Source organism: Trachinotus anak, unplaced genomic scaffold (genome assembly GCF_046630095.1).
Source record: "Trachinotus anak isolate AG129_WGS33_773 ecotype Australia unplaced genomic scaffold, CSIRO_AGI_Tana_v1 ptg000011l, whole genome shotgun sequence".
In the NCBI taxonomy this organism is placed as follows: Eukaryota; Metazoa; Chordata; class Actinopteri; order Carangiformes; family Carangidae; genus Trachinotus; species Trachinotus anak.
In genome coordinates, this window is record NW_027273862.1 from 15687723 (window position 1) to 15702947 (window position 15225).

General features: G+C 41.1%; 1 protein-coding gene across 1 annotated transcript; it reads left to right on the plus strand.

Annotated features, from left to right (window-relative positions):
- Window positions 1-934: 934 nt before the first annotated feature.
- On the plus strand, window positions 935-14511 carry atxn1l (ataxin 1-like). Its single transcript, XM_071488389.1, has 3 exons — window positions 935-2100; window positions 3797-4986; window positions 7741-14511. Exons 2-3 carry the CDS (start codon window positions 3919-3921, stop codon window positions 9226-9228), a joined length of 2556 nt encoding a protein of 851 aa, XP_071344490.1. The 5' UTR covers window positions 935-2100; window positions 3797-3918; the 3' UTR covers window positions 9229-14511.
- Window positions 14512-15225: the final 714 nt, after the last annotated feature.

Consider the following 15225-nt stretch of genomic DNA (forward strand, 5'->3'; position numbering starts at 1 on the left):
CCATTAGGATACATTCTGGTGTAAACAGCAAACAAAATTACTATAACTTTCATTAATGTCAGAGGAATAATGTAACAAATAGCACAACTGGAATACAAAATGACAAGCAATATATAATAAAAGGAAGTGTTTTGTCCAGTTACTGTTCTAAGACCGAAGACTGAGACTTTCGACTGATAAGAGTCATGAGCTCAAACCAAAAAATGTGTGTGTATATTGCAACTGTCACTCCACATGAGCCTCAACACTGCAACTTCTTTTCACAGACTCATGCTTAGACAGATCAAATCATTTCAGCTGAATGCCTGCACCTTCCACACCAACTAAACCTTTCTGAGTTTGAACTGAAAACCTTAAATTCTGGCTCAACAAGTCAATTTTTACTCTCTGAGATTAAGTGACATTAATGAGTATATTTGTACATCCAAGACAAGCAGGGTAGACAAATAGCACAAAATAAAATACCTAATAATAAAAAAACCTTTTAATATTTATGCTAATTTAATGTGTATATTCATATTTGGCATACACTAAATGAATCACATTAACTATCAATGTGTCTCATGGTGAGCCTAGGTGATGCAGATCAGTTTTTGTAAGATAGGGTTCATTACATACAGATGAAATCTTGACAGAATGGTAAAATGGAGGAAAAAAGGAGACCAACAAAGAAAAGTGTGTGAAATTTCTGCTAGTGCATGGTTAAGTTGTTCTTTTATACTTTGTGTTAACATAATAACATTTTTGTTGGTTTGTAAGTAATTTAAGTTTTAAAAATGGAAGATTTAGGATTTGCTCACTTAATATAATATTGCAACAGGTACAGTGCCCTTGACAGAGTGTAACACTGGTGCAGAGGGTAACTAAAATAGTTTGCAACTGGACTAATATAAACACTACGTGGACTGCAATGGCACTGAGAAGATACTGACCATCATGTCCTCTTTTTGGATTTCACATCACTCAAACCTTATGGATACAGCTCACTTGAGCCAGGCTTGCTAATAGGCCCTTTTCACAGCAGGCATTTTTGACAGGTCATGACAGTAAAAGCAGAAGTGTTACTAATAACATCTACAATTGTTTAGTTCCACTTTAGCACCCATTAAGCCATTCAGTCATGCATGATGCCAGGTCTCAGTAACTGGAACATCTAAATGAGATCAAACATCATGACACCTGTGCTTTTCCTGCTGTGACATGTAAGGATGTCTGCACCTAAGGCTCCAGGCCCTTATGGGCCCCAGAAACCCCACGTTTGCTGTCTGTTAACTGGTTTTGGCAATTTGATTATTTGCATCTTTGTTAATTATCAGCACCACTCGAGCAGAGGCAAAGCCTCGTTTTAAGACATTATCATTTCAGTTGTACTCACGGTGCATAGAGGTGTAGTACAATAGCATCGCTGTGCATTCAGCAATGAAACATCCCATGTACTGCACCAAATTAATAACAATGTCAGCAAGTCAGTCATCAGGGCGGAGACTACACACACACACACGCACACACACACACACACATATATAACATGCTGGGTTGCATCGTGGATTCGTTTCGATAACCCCATCCGCTTTTATTACACTTACTATAATAACTGGACTCATCGTGCCACAGAAGGCGTGGCGCAGCTAAATGAAACTACTGTCTTATAAAGAAACCCTTTGAGTGCACATGGCTGGAGCGCCCTCTACTGAATCAAACTTCACATTGATGCATTTAAACAAACTGCATTGAACCAGGAGTTGTTCATTGACTGAGTTATTGTCACCACATTTCTGCAAGACGACCAAATGAATTGTTAGTTTTTGTTAAAGGGACACACGGAGTGTCATGTTACTGTAGTTAGATGTAGCTCGGACAAACAGGACTGTTTTACTAAACGCTGACTGATCTCGTGTGGACGTGTTGGAGCTTTGTGCTTGAAAAAAAAAACCAAAAAAAAAAAAAAAAACAGGAAATTGAATAAACCCGATGACGTCATTGGTGAGCGCCTCTGCTGGCCTTCGAAATGGGCTCGACTGCTTAGCCCTGATTTCTTCAATTGTCCCTCCGCATATCAACTTTTTATAAAGAAAAGCCTGTTCGCGATGACATTTGGAGGTACGTCCACACAACGAGACAAAGCGTAGGCATTTGTGGCAAGCATCGTACACAGTGCCATGTTAGCTGTGAGCAGATGTGAATCGAGTTCTTGTAGCCAGTTGTAGCTGTGTTAGCCATGTAGCTAACCAGCCTGAGCCTGCCCAGTGAGAAATAATGGTGATAACTAAATGGGCTCAGATTACAACAGCTACCATTTGGACTCATCGTCTTCGTTTAGTGTTTGTGTACAAAGTGTCATGCTGTCACTTTTCTGTGTTCACGGGAAAATGATGACTCTAAGTAGCTAGCTAACTTTAGCCAAGTCAGCCACTAGCTAACGGTAAACACAGTTACTCTTAAGTGGAGTAAGGCGGCAACTGGGAGAAAACTCAGACTAATCTGTCACTAAATTCCTAAAGCACACGTTACCAATCAAGTGCTTCTCAGGGGTACGATTCAGGAAGCAGGTTTATTACACGGCTCTGTGGACAACTGTGCTGAGGGAAACCAGGAACCCACTCTAGTGTGGTTCTTAGGCTGATGTAAAGGACACGAAAGAGCTCCTCAAAGTTTAATTATATGACAAATGAGCAAATCTGCGTCGTTGAGCACGTCCAAGAACCTCACATGCTCCTGTTTATGTCTGCTGGTGCATCTTTACAGCTCAGCCGTACATCTCTGTATTAACCCAAGCCAACGGGGCTGTAGTGGATCAGCTGAGCTGGAACATGACAGTCACTATTTTGTTGGAGTGTAAGCAGTCCAGTAACCCAGTCATAATTTTGTTTGTGGCCAATTTGTGGATTTGTTTGTATGAACTGTTCTGCAGTTTCTGAAGTTTTCTGACTAAATCAATCGATGAAGTCATGTATTATGTAAACTGGTATGTTGAAACATTTTACTGAAACTCTATCCTGCGCAACTTTTGGTGTAGTTCATGGAATCATGTGATTTAATGTCAGCTACCATTTTGACAACTGATTTACTGTTCCAGCCCCTATTCAAACAAAAATGCCAAACATTTGCTGGTTTTAGCTTCCTAAATCTGGCAAGTTGCTGCTTGTTTTTGTCATCCATGACAGTTCATGAAATATTGGACAGCTGAACAAAAAAGCAATTTTAAGACGCCACCCTGGGATGTGAGAAGTTTGAATGAGCATTTTTCACAACTTAATGACATTTTATGAACTAAATGAATTATCAAATAGTTAAGAAAATAAACAGCAGATTAATCAACAAGGAAAAGAATCATTAGTTGCAGCCTGGCATTGTACATAACACAAGTGTAACAACTCAAAATACCTAAATATCTTTTTTGAAAAACCAGTAATAGATCACATTTTGTCATTCTTAACTGCTTTGTGGAGTGCTTTCAGTTTTACAGTTTTATAAACAGCTGTGATGAATGAATGTGTACTTAATTACGTGTAGTCTGACTTTTTAACACACTCAGCAACATAAGAATGTGGGCCGTCGTTTAAACATTCATAAAGTGGCAAAAGAACTGACCTGCCAGCATGCTGAAAAGTTCAGTATGTGCAAAAAGACACATGCACTAACTCAACAGAATGAGTATCCTTGGTTAGAAAACCACCCGTCGGACAAGTGAAGTTCTTGAAAGGCCAGTCTAATGGTTTATTTTTGCTGCTAAAGATGGTATGATTTTATTGTTTTCATCTAGTTTGACATGTATGTTAATTTTGTTTTGTTTTAGGTGAACTGGAAGACAAGGTCAGCCAGGTGATTTCAGAACTGGTTCCTCTGCAGGCTGACTGGCTTGCAAGTTTCAGTTCCTGTGCAGTGCAGTAAAGCTACTCGCTTGGTGAGAGGATTGCAATGAAACCAGCTCAGGAGCGCAACCAGGAGTGCCTGCCTCCTAAGAAGAGGGATCTCCCAATAAGTAACAGTGGTGGAGCTGGAGGGACTGGGGGAGGTGGGGTTGCAGGCGGAGGTGGTGGCAGCGGAGGTGGCAGTGCTGCTGCTGGTGGTATTGGAGAAGATGAAGTGGTTTCCATCCAGAGCTCTGCAGCCAACAGTGACACTCAGGGAGGGACCCCATCTGGAGAGTGGCTGCGAGCTCAGCCAGGACTCCATTATGGAGTGGATAATTCTGATGGCATACCAGCAGTGCCCATTGACCAGTACAGTATGCTCTACAAAGTGGCCCTTCCATCTGCTACTTACTCACCTACCAGTCTTCACCCAGTGTTAAGCCACATCTCTCCAGCCTACACTGTTCATTCTCCTCTCTTGCAGCATCCAGGCCTTCCATATCCTCCTCTTGGTTATGCTCAGATCCCTCATTCCTCTCTACAGTTTGTTAGTTCCCCCTATGCAGCGGTACCTTACGCTCTGACCCCTGGCTTTGTCCCAGGATCATTAATCTCTCCCTCAGGCACCATCCCTCAGCCCCACTCTGTGTCCCACCTCGTTCCCTATCCATCTGTCATCCAGGAAGGAGTTGTTTCCCCACCTCCCCAGGCCCAGGTAGCTGCTCATACCTTTGCCAAAGTTGCAGCATCAAGTGGTGTTCCACTGATGCTACCTTCAGAGCAAGCTGCCCAGCAGCACCTTGGTACTGTAGGAGTCCTGCCCGCAACAGAGCTTAGCTCTCGAGGGATGCCAGTCTTCTATCACCCTCAGGGCGCCAGGGCTGCCACTGCCACCAGAGACCCCCACGGTGCCCAACAGGAGAATGAACCAGAGATGAATGGAGGGGATAAAGAGCAGGGAGCCAGGGAGGTTGTACCAGACTCTGCCTTCACTGCCAGAAATGCATGTCTGCTGCAGATAGCACCCGGCTCTGCAGCACAGGAGCACAGCCAGGACAGAGGCTTGCAGAGCCGAAGGCTGGAGGAGAGAAGCTCACCTGGTCAGCGCAGCACTCCAGACAGTGACCTGGAGGTAAGACACTTTCATGGCCTTCTAATGTGACTATGTTTTTCTGTTATTCTGAGTATCCCTCATCCTGAAGCAGTGGTGATATAAACATCCATGCAGATGCAAAATCTGTGTTACATGATAAACATCAGGGGCTTCTCACTACTCCTTTTTGATCATGGAATGTGTAAGTAATCTTTACACATTGCAGATTATATTTAGCTGAAAATTCTATGTTGTAAGTGTACACTGAAGTGACTGAAAAAATAATGAATGGATAATTAATGACATATCAGATGGAGAATCCAGATTACCTGCTCATTTATATACTTTTCTTTTTCAAGTGTCCACAGACGCCTGATAGGGTAAGAAGTTTCACCTGATACAAAGAAAATCACATCATTCAAAAGGCAACATTTTGGGAGCGATCAAGAAACAATGCTCATAACATTGAAAAATAACTATTGTCAAATGCTCTTTCAAAGGTAGTAGTATGTTAGAATAATAATTCATATCTTGACCTTTGACCACTAAAATGATCGGATCATCCTTGAGTGTTTATGCCACATTTGAAGAAATTGAGGCATTACTTAGATAACGGGTTCACGAGAATGGGAGGGACGGATGTACATATGGGTGGTACTTCTAGTTTTAGACTACCTCCCCCCTCTATTTTGTGCTGTGGGTCTGTAGGTAATTGGGTAATCATTCAGAACCAGAAGAAAATTGCCACTTTGTGCCAAAGGTATTCTATTTGTGGTTGCATGGAAAGTGCTCAGAGCTCCTTTTATGATGGTGTGCAGGGGAAAGAAGTATGTCAATTCCTTAAAGAGTACAATTGTTTCTCCTGTATGTTTGTCCTGGCTGACATCATTGGTAGATAGCTCATCACTTACTTCAATCAACCAGAAATGCTAACAATACCAAGTAAAGGTCACTGCAAGTAGGTACATCTTATTATTTTAGGGAAATGTTTTAATATAAGGAAAAGATCAGGATTTTTTTTTTTTGACAACATGCTGTAAATGTTGCTGTGTATGATTTACATTTGGCTGCCTAATTGGTAAATCCCAAAAAGCATCCTTTGTAGAGTTAGATAAGTTGATCACAGCTTGGTTTGGTAACCTCTCAGTTCAGCTAAAGTCTGAACTGGTACAACTGATGCAGACAGCATGGAAGATTACTGGGATAAAACAGCATATCTCCCTGCACTCTGCTTAAGAACAGGCTACCCTGCTGGCTAAGGAAAGCCAATAGTAGCACCTGAGTACCACCTACTGCCCTTTGGTAGGAGCTTCAGAGTCTTAGACTAGATAGATTTAAAAATTAATTAATCCTGGTGTCAATAAAACTTTTAGATAGGGGCAGATAAGGCCAGGATGGGCACTTTACTTACTACCTTTGTGTAGGTATTTGTATTTGTATGTATGTATGGTCAAAAGTATTGGTACCTCTGAATTTCAAGTACATTCTTTTCCTTATGGGCCTCATTTCATCGCCTATAAACAAACTGACGCACTATATTCACAAAGAGCTCTACTTTGGTTTCATCTGTCCATAGAATATTAGAGAGACTGTGGCTTATCGATGGAAGTTTTTGCGAACATTAGTCTTGCCTTTTTGTGCCTTTCCTTCAATAGTAGGGTCCTCCTTTGCTTTCATCCATAGAGCTCTACTTGGTCTTAGTGTAGTGGCATATGGTTTGGGCTGACACTACCACTTCAAACTGCTCCAGGTCAGCCTGAAGCTCTTTAGATATCATGTGTGTTGTTTTCTTCACAATACACACCCTTTACCCAATACTCAGCCTTTACAGACTTTTTTCATTGAGTTTCTTCTTAGTGCCACATCCTGGAAACATCTTTACAGTTTTATGACTGTGAAACGTCTTGAGAACGTTACCAACGGTTGAAACAGGGATTTCAAGATCTTTGGTGATTGCTTTGCAGCCTTTGGACTTGTTGTGTTTTTTGATAAAAGTATTTCTGATCCTCTCAGACAGCTCTCTTGTCTTCACCATTGTGACAAAAAAGCTGGAAACAGTCAGCCCCTTTTTATGCAGTAACACAATCATTCATTAATTAATTCATTCATGTGAATGTGAAAATTAAGCACAGGTGAGTCTTATTTGTTTTTTATTTAGTTTGAGGAACTAATTTAAATTCACCAGAATGCTGCCAATAATTGTGTTCAGCATGTCTTTATTTTTTATTTCACTATATGAAAATATTTTGTTGTTCAATAACTTTAGACATTTAATGAAAATAATGTTTGTATAAAATTCACTTGCATTTATTACTGATGATAATCTGAATTATGTACTTCAAATTCAGGGGTGCCAATACTTTTGGATGTGAAATGGGGGTTATGTTTTTAAAGAACCTTGTTTGTTATTTTGAACCTTGTGTGTTATTTATGAACCCTGTTTGACCCTGTTTGGTATTTATTAACACATTTTATTAATACATTTTTTTTATATGAAATGTTGTCTTTACTTTTATGGCTGCAGCAGGAGTGAAGAGCTAAAGACAAATTCTCTACTCTGTGGGACAATAAAGTTAATCTTGATCTTGATGACAATAGCAAAGAGAGAAGATAATAAATTGTGTTTTGGAGTGAGTTTGAGGCTTGACTGCTGAGATGGCTAAGATGTAGTTATTTACTGAAACACACAGACATTTCATACTTAGACAGTGTAATTCAGGCTGCTGTGTGAAAACATTTGGAAGTCTTGTTGGAAATTGTGACTAACACTTAATTCCTTTAATCCACTTTCAGGTGCAGCAGGTGGTTGGGCGTTTGGTTTCTTCCAGCCAAGGAGGTAGTGGAGTGCGGAAAGAGGTCTCCTTTGCTCCCTTGAACCTCTCTCAGGGAGCCCAGAGAGCCAGAGATGTCCATGGAGAGAACACAGGCGTAATTTCCAACCGGACTGCGTTCGCGGTGCAACCTGCAAGTTACAGTGACCCCAGAGTGAGCGGTCTCCAGCAGCAAACAGGACAACCAGGCCATGCTGTTGTGCTAGCCAATGGACAACCAGTTCTTATTCCCCTGGAGTATCACCCGCAGCATCAGCCCCAGCCACCACAGCAACACTACCCAGGACAGGCTAATGATGTCTCAGCCAGCCATGCCTCTACCACCCCAAGCTTTAAAGCCTCTGATTCTTCAGCCAGAGTGTGCCTCCCTGAAAGAGTGGAGCTGACCACAGCTCAGCAGCAGCTTCCCCAGCATCCTCCTGTCCAGCCTACAGCAGATGTGACTCAGGCCTTAGCTTCAAGCCTCACTCCCGCCCCGACTCCCTGCAACCCGTCACACTTCATGAAGGGAGCCATTATCCAGCTGGCTACTGGGGAACTGAAGCGTGTGGAGGACCTGCAGACTCAGGACTTTGTACGGAGCGCCGAGGTGAGTGGGGGGCTTAAGATCGACTCCAGCATGGTGGTGGACATCCGTGCCAGTCAGCAGAGACCGGGTCTCGTGTCACTTCACTTTACTGTGGGCGAGCAGCAGAGCAAAGTGACCATCGATGTTCCCCCGGAGCACCCCTTTTTTGTGTTCGGACAGGGCTGGTCTTCCTGCAGCCCGGAGCGTACGGCCCAGCTTTACGGCTTGGCCTGCCACCATCTGCAAGTAGGAGATGTGTGTGTGTCCATCACCCTGCAGCAGCAGCTTCAGCCACAGCAGCAGAAACAACCGCAGCACCATCATTCGCAGCAGCAGCAGCAGCAGCAGCAACAGCAACAACAACAACAACAACAACAACAACAACAACAACAGCAGAACCTGTCCAGGACTATGAGCAAAACCAAAGCTACATCAGGACCTGGTCACCAGCTCATGGGGCCTCCTGCCCCTCAGCAGTCACGGTCTCAGTCTCATTTCAGGATAGATCGCATCCACAGAGAAAGACAGAGGGATGGGGAGAAAGATGTGGTTGATAAGGAGGAAGCCACACATTTTGGGGTTGTTGGGCACACTGAGTCACCCATCCGACCAAGTAGGACCTCAGCAGAGCATCCAAGGAGCCAGAGCAGTTACCACTTGCACACAGAGGGCTCTGCCTTTGCAGGGGCAGGGATGGGAGCAATGCATGCAGCGCTAGGTGCTTCTCAGAGGCGCTGGTCCTCACCTGGCCTCCAAAGATACAGTATGAAGGGAGACGAAGGGCCACGCCCTCAGATAAGCACCTCCAGCCACACAAGGCCCTCATTCATCCCCCAGGAGGTCAAACTGTCCATCGAGGGGCGCTCTAATGCAGGGAAGTAGCATCACATTTGGTAGCAACTTTAGAAGAGACTGCCATGAGTAAGAATGAGTCTGACAAGGAGAGAAAGAGGAATAAAAAGAGTGCGAATGTAGCCTCAGAATGTTTGAGATTTTGCACACCTAAAATATACAGATCTGGTTTGGTTCTGGTTCTGGTTTGGTTTGGGTGTCACTCAGCCAAAGGATTCGGGCCCGTGCTTCCCCAGCCAGCTGAGGTCCGACAGGGACATGAAAAGCTGAGTAGAAAGTATGTAGCTGATGAAATGCCTACCATAGTCATTACACACTGCATTTCTCTTCCTCCCTCCCTCCTTTGTTGCCACTTCCTCATACCCACGCTTGGAAGTTACCACCGCATTCAGAACACTCTTGCTTCCTTTTTGACCAAACTGTCTCTCTGGAAGACCACGGACTACGAAGAATGTGTTTGTAGCACAGTAAAGCTACCAACTCTGCAGGTCCGGATGTATTTGAAAGATCACAGCCAGTGAACTTTTTTATCTCTTCATTCCTAGCACCCTGTTTCCTTCAAAAGCATTTACCCCCCAAAAAACGAGTGGAGTTGCTGACATCAGCTGCTCCTGCCATGATGTTGGCACTGTTGATGCTAACTGTCAGTGTATGTTACATTATGCTTCTCCAGCAGGAGTCTAAAACCTCTCGCTGTCAGCAGAGATACCTTCTCCTCTCCTTCCTTTTCAGGAGGCTGGTCTGCAAGGAATGGGATCTCTCTCAGGCAGAGCGTGGCATTTCCTGCATGTCTTACAATCGAAATAGTGATAATAGTGATAAATCAATCAATCAGTCTGTCTGTTCAGCAATCAGTTTCCTCTCCAAAAAAACATTTGCTTTCATTACACACTGTAATGGCAACTGGTTTAGGATGAGAGCCTGTGTGTGTGTGTGTGTTTGCATTAATGCGGCAGATTGGAATTTGTTCTCTGTGATAACTAGAAATATCTTGCATTCCAGTATCATCAGTTTTTTCTCCTAGAGAATCATTTCTCTTCTTGAGCAACTCCCTCCCTCCTCTTCTCTATACCTCAAAGCTTTTCCCAACCAGACTGGTGACTTTTGATGCAATTTTAAACAGCGTAACTAACGGACGAGGCACTGGCTGGTCATCACCAAAGCCACCTGTTGGAATGCGCCAGAGAGACATTACCCTATCACATCACTGGCTGCAGGACACTTTAGCCTAAACCCCTGGAAGAGTGGAAGGGCCTGGTAGTTTGCCTTGGAGAGAAATCATGTGTGCAAGTGAGTCATCGACGAGGTGTTCTGTTTGTCCTTGAGTTACTCTTTGCTCAGTTACCAAATTGAAGCAATAGTTCTTTTTACGGCTCGCGGCTTTAACGCTCTCTAATCTCTAATCTTTCGCCGTGGGCTGTTTTTATCTCTGTACATCTGAGGTGTGAGATCTGACCCAGACTTTCAGAGGTGATGCACTATTCATTTTCATTGGTTCTCCAGTAGATCTGCAAAAGCAAAGCCTCTGGCAGATTTATCAAGAAATCTTTGTTGATAAAACTGCTCCTCTTTGATTCTCCATCTCACTGATGATCTTTTATTTTACATGGATTTACTCAAGTGCATCTCCAAGAGAGGCCTGACTGTAATTAAGTTGTGATCATTATCAATTTATCTTCTCTTCTGTCTTTTCTTTTAACATATACGGTCCTTCACTTTTGTACTAGGATATACTTTATCAAGTGGATCTGACGATTGTCTTGTGTTGCACATAGAAAATGTCACTCATTGATTTCACACTGACCTTGTTAATAAGAATCACAGTACAGTAGGTGTTTTTCTAATGAAGGGAATATGTTTGAAGTATTGTTCTTGGTGTTTTGTGGTGAGAGAGAGAGAGAAAAAAAAACTGACTTGCATTTTTGACTCTGTTTACAAATTAGCCAAGATGAATGCTGCAGTTTTCCTCCTCCTGACAGATTTTTATCCTTGTCACTTAAAGAATCCAAAAAGGTGAAACTGAAAATAAGTGCAATTAGACCACACATAAAATCATTCAGAGGTTTATAATTAGACGGCATTCCTCACACAGACATTCCCATCACAAAATGCAAATCACACAGTACCAGTTTTCTATTTTCTGTCATATACCTTTGGATAACCTCTGGCAAGACATTTGATCACATTTGAGTATTTGTTGCATTTTCTGGTTTTATTCTCTTTCCCAGTTAGTTACATGGCTGTCATTTTTGTATCCGACTTATTTGTTGGTGCTGTACTTGCAAACTTTTGAATTAGTTTGTCCGTCAGCCTCACACACTGTTGTGTTTTTGTCCGGTTCAACTCAAGGCCTGTAACCCCTCATGGTTCAGAGTATACGACTTGACCCTGTGTCACCAGGTACAGGGGCCATGAGAGAAGTTTCAGACCGAGTGACTTGAAATGAAACTTCTTTCCTCTGATGCTGTTATTATGAGCAGCTTTAGAAGATATGTCCACATTTTTTCATGTCTACCTTGAAATGTTGGCCCATTAAGACTGACTGGTCACTGTAATCATTCCTGCTGTCCATACTGGCCGAGTAAAGATTCCCGATGTTATTCCAGTGTAAGATATGGGACAAATGTGCTTTTTGTGCAGTAAAGCACTTCAAGTTAAGATGAGCATTCAGCAGTCATGCTTGGACAAATCAAGTGGGTATCATGCAAAGTTAGAGATGTTGGTCTACAAGTCACTGCTTATGCTACTGTTCCTCTGCTGCAACTCAGCAAGCAAACCCTGTCCTAGGAGACACAAAGAGGTAATTTCATACTAAAATAACTACTTTTAGAAGATCCACCCATGTGTTTTGTCTCAACCATGTGAGAACTGTGGATCTTGTCCATTATCCCATCACTTAAACCGGAATCATATTGGGAAGGGATCTTTGTATGGCCGGTATGAACAGGAGGAATGTTTATAATGAGAACTCAATGTATCTGTGGACAAGCTCGTATTCTGTTAAAATAGACTTGAAAAAATGTGAACCTGTTCTTTGAAATGCTGTGCAATAGGAGATTGTCATTCAGAAATGAAATTTTACCACAGCACAGACGCATCTTACCATCAGATGCTCACCCCATAGAGTTCTTTTTCCATGCTGTAAGCAATATACATAATACCTGAAAAACATTTCATGTAGTCTTGGCATTTTCTACGCAGTAAACTCAGTATTGTACCCTTCATTGTCTTAAGTACAGCTCTATGCAGCTGTAGGGCAGGTTGGCCGATGCAGTCATTTCACTTTAATGTCTGGTTTTAGGATTCTTGCTTTAAATGACCTTTTTATAGGAATATAAACCAATATTTTGCTTTGTTACTTTCTATTTTTTGCTCAGTGGCCCCCATCTTCCTGAGTATAACACACTGACAGATCAGTAAAGTTTTATTGTCTTCTTATGATGCCACACAGATGGAGCCAAATCATTTGAGACGGGTGTCATTCAGATTTTCATGTGTTTGTTCAGCATTATTTTGGCACGATTACCAAGCCACTTCAGCATTGTATTTTAGGTCAAGATGCATTTGATGGGATTTAAATGGTGCAAGCAGTGCCTCCTGTGACTTTACCTCCTGTTAATTCACACAGCAAGACCATTCTGTGCAGCCATGAGTCTTTTTTGCTTGTGCCCTCTGCTTTGAGCAGTGTGCACGGCGTTAAGCAGGAAAACTCGACTTCTAGCAAGATGTCCAGTGAAATTTATTCACATCTTTGATAGTCTGTTGCTGTAAGTAATTGCACTAAAAGCCCTCCTTTACAGTGTTTTGAAATGAAAACTGTTGGTAAATTGAAGAGTTTCAAAATGTAAAGCACACAAAATCATGGAGAAATCACAGGTTGTGTGTTTCTGTAGATAGATGTATTTCTTTTTTTTTTTTTGTATAGATAGTTTTGATGATGCTTGTTGATAATGCCTTAAATTCTGCTGTGTACAATGTGTGAAACTGAAATAATGGAATAATGCTTCTGGTAGACTTGGTGTTCCCTTTTCAGGCTGTACAAGAGCAAATAATCAGAAATATCAAACCTTGACACTCTTGCCATGCTTATGAGCAGAAATTCAAGTTTAGATGTCTCAAAGGGTGGCAGTGAATCCTCTTTGGGCCCCAGACGCTTCAATCATGAAATCTGCAACATTATGTTTGTTCTGTTTTCTGCTATATAATTTTTTTGATACATTCTGCATACTTTTTAACATTTAATTCCTGTTTAATTCCGAGTGTGTAGAAGTGAATTGTGGCTCTTCTTTGCATTTTTGCCAAGAGTGTGAGAAACATAGGAAAAGCCATTAATTCCACACACAGACAGACCACGCACACATCTGTTGTTTTTATTGTTGTTGCACAAACTCCGTAACTTTTTTTTTCCCCCTGGAATTAATGGATTGGTGTCTTGTGTGTCGTCGTACGGTCTCTGGACAACAGGAGGTGGGTTTTTAATAAAGACAGAGACAGACAAACTGCATAAATCAGATAGCTTTCAGTTGGTGGTAATGTAATGGTTTCTTCTGTTTAGTGACATTGGCAGTGGGGATTTTACCTCCCTGTGTGAGCTGCTTCTTGTTGTTTGGCTCAGTATTGAACTGCAAAGGTGAAGTTGGGATGGTTTTGGTATTGCTGATGTTGAATTAAATCAGGAAAATAAGAACGGTTAAAAGTTTTAAAGAAGTCTGTGTATTTTCAGATTTGACATTGTACTTTTTGGCACAAGGTGACACTGCTTTTTATGTGATGTGTAACTATCTAAAAACAAAACAAAAAACAGCATCTTTTTTTTTTTTTTTTTTTTTTTTTAATGCCTAAATCTGCAAAATATATGCAATGATGTAAATGTAACATTCAATCCTCAAGTATAATCCAGGTTGTATGAACTTTGTATAGTGAGTTTTAATATCGTATGGCCGTACCAATATGTATTGATCTTTATCAGAAGCCTTAGAGTTGTCAACCCAAAGTGCTCCCTTAGAATACCCTACACCTACCTGACTTTAACAAAGCATTAATATCTCTATTTTGTTGCATTTTTATTTGTACCCTTTTTGAATAAAATAGATTTGTACTGTATATTTGTACCTCTCTGTGAACTACTTAGGGCGGTTTTTGTTTTTTTGTTTTGCTGTTTTAATTCTATGTACTTTAAGGACACAAAGATATTGTATTTTTATTGTTACAGCTAACTTGGAGACATTGCATTTATCATGTTTGTTAAGTAAACACAATATAATATATATATATATATATAAATATATATACAAATATAAATATAAACTATTATTCAACTGGTGTGCTCTTTCTTTAGTCGCATTGATGTGCTTTTTTAACCAAGAACAAGTTCAAAAGCATTATTAGCAACGTGTATTTTAAGTATTCAGTAGTATCCATAAGGCAGCAGTATGGACCCCATCAGAGCATTGTATGATTGGTTTATCATCACTGACAAATAAACACAAACAAAATAACCATTTTAATGCCGTAGCTGATTAAAAGGGGAGCTAATTGAACAACTTCATATACTGTTTGGTACTTTAACCACTACTCATACATTAGAAGTTGGGCTGCACAATTAATCAAAATATTATCGAAATTGCAATATGGCCAAGTACAATATCCAAATTGCAGGAACTCCAAATTTTTGATAATAGTAAAAAGTGTCACAACATACCATAAATGAAGCATTGTGGTGCTACAGAGATGCCCCAGCCTAAAAATCATATTCTCCTGATGTAAGGGAACATGCTTACTTGGTACAGACCCCAGCAAAAATCACATCATCATTTTTATATTTTTTTCAGAGAAATTTCACAAAATTACCATTCCAACTATTGAAATTGAAGAAAAAAAAAACAAAAAGCTAAATATTTTTTTATGACTAATTGTGACATCACAATTGAAGACCCGTCAGTATTTGTGTGTGACAGTGAGTCCATTAAAATCAGTGTATACTCGTGTGTATAAAATAACAGAAGAGGAAACGACAGTAGACGCAAG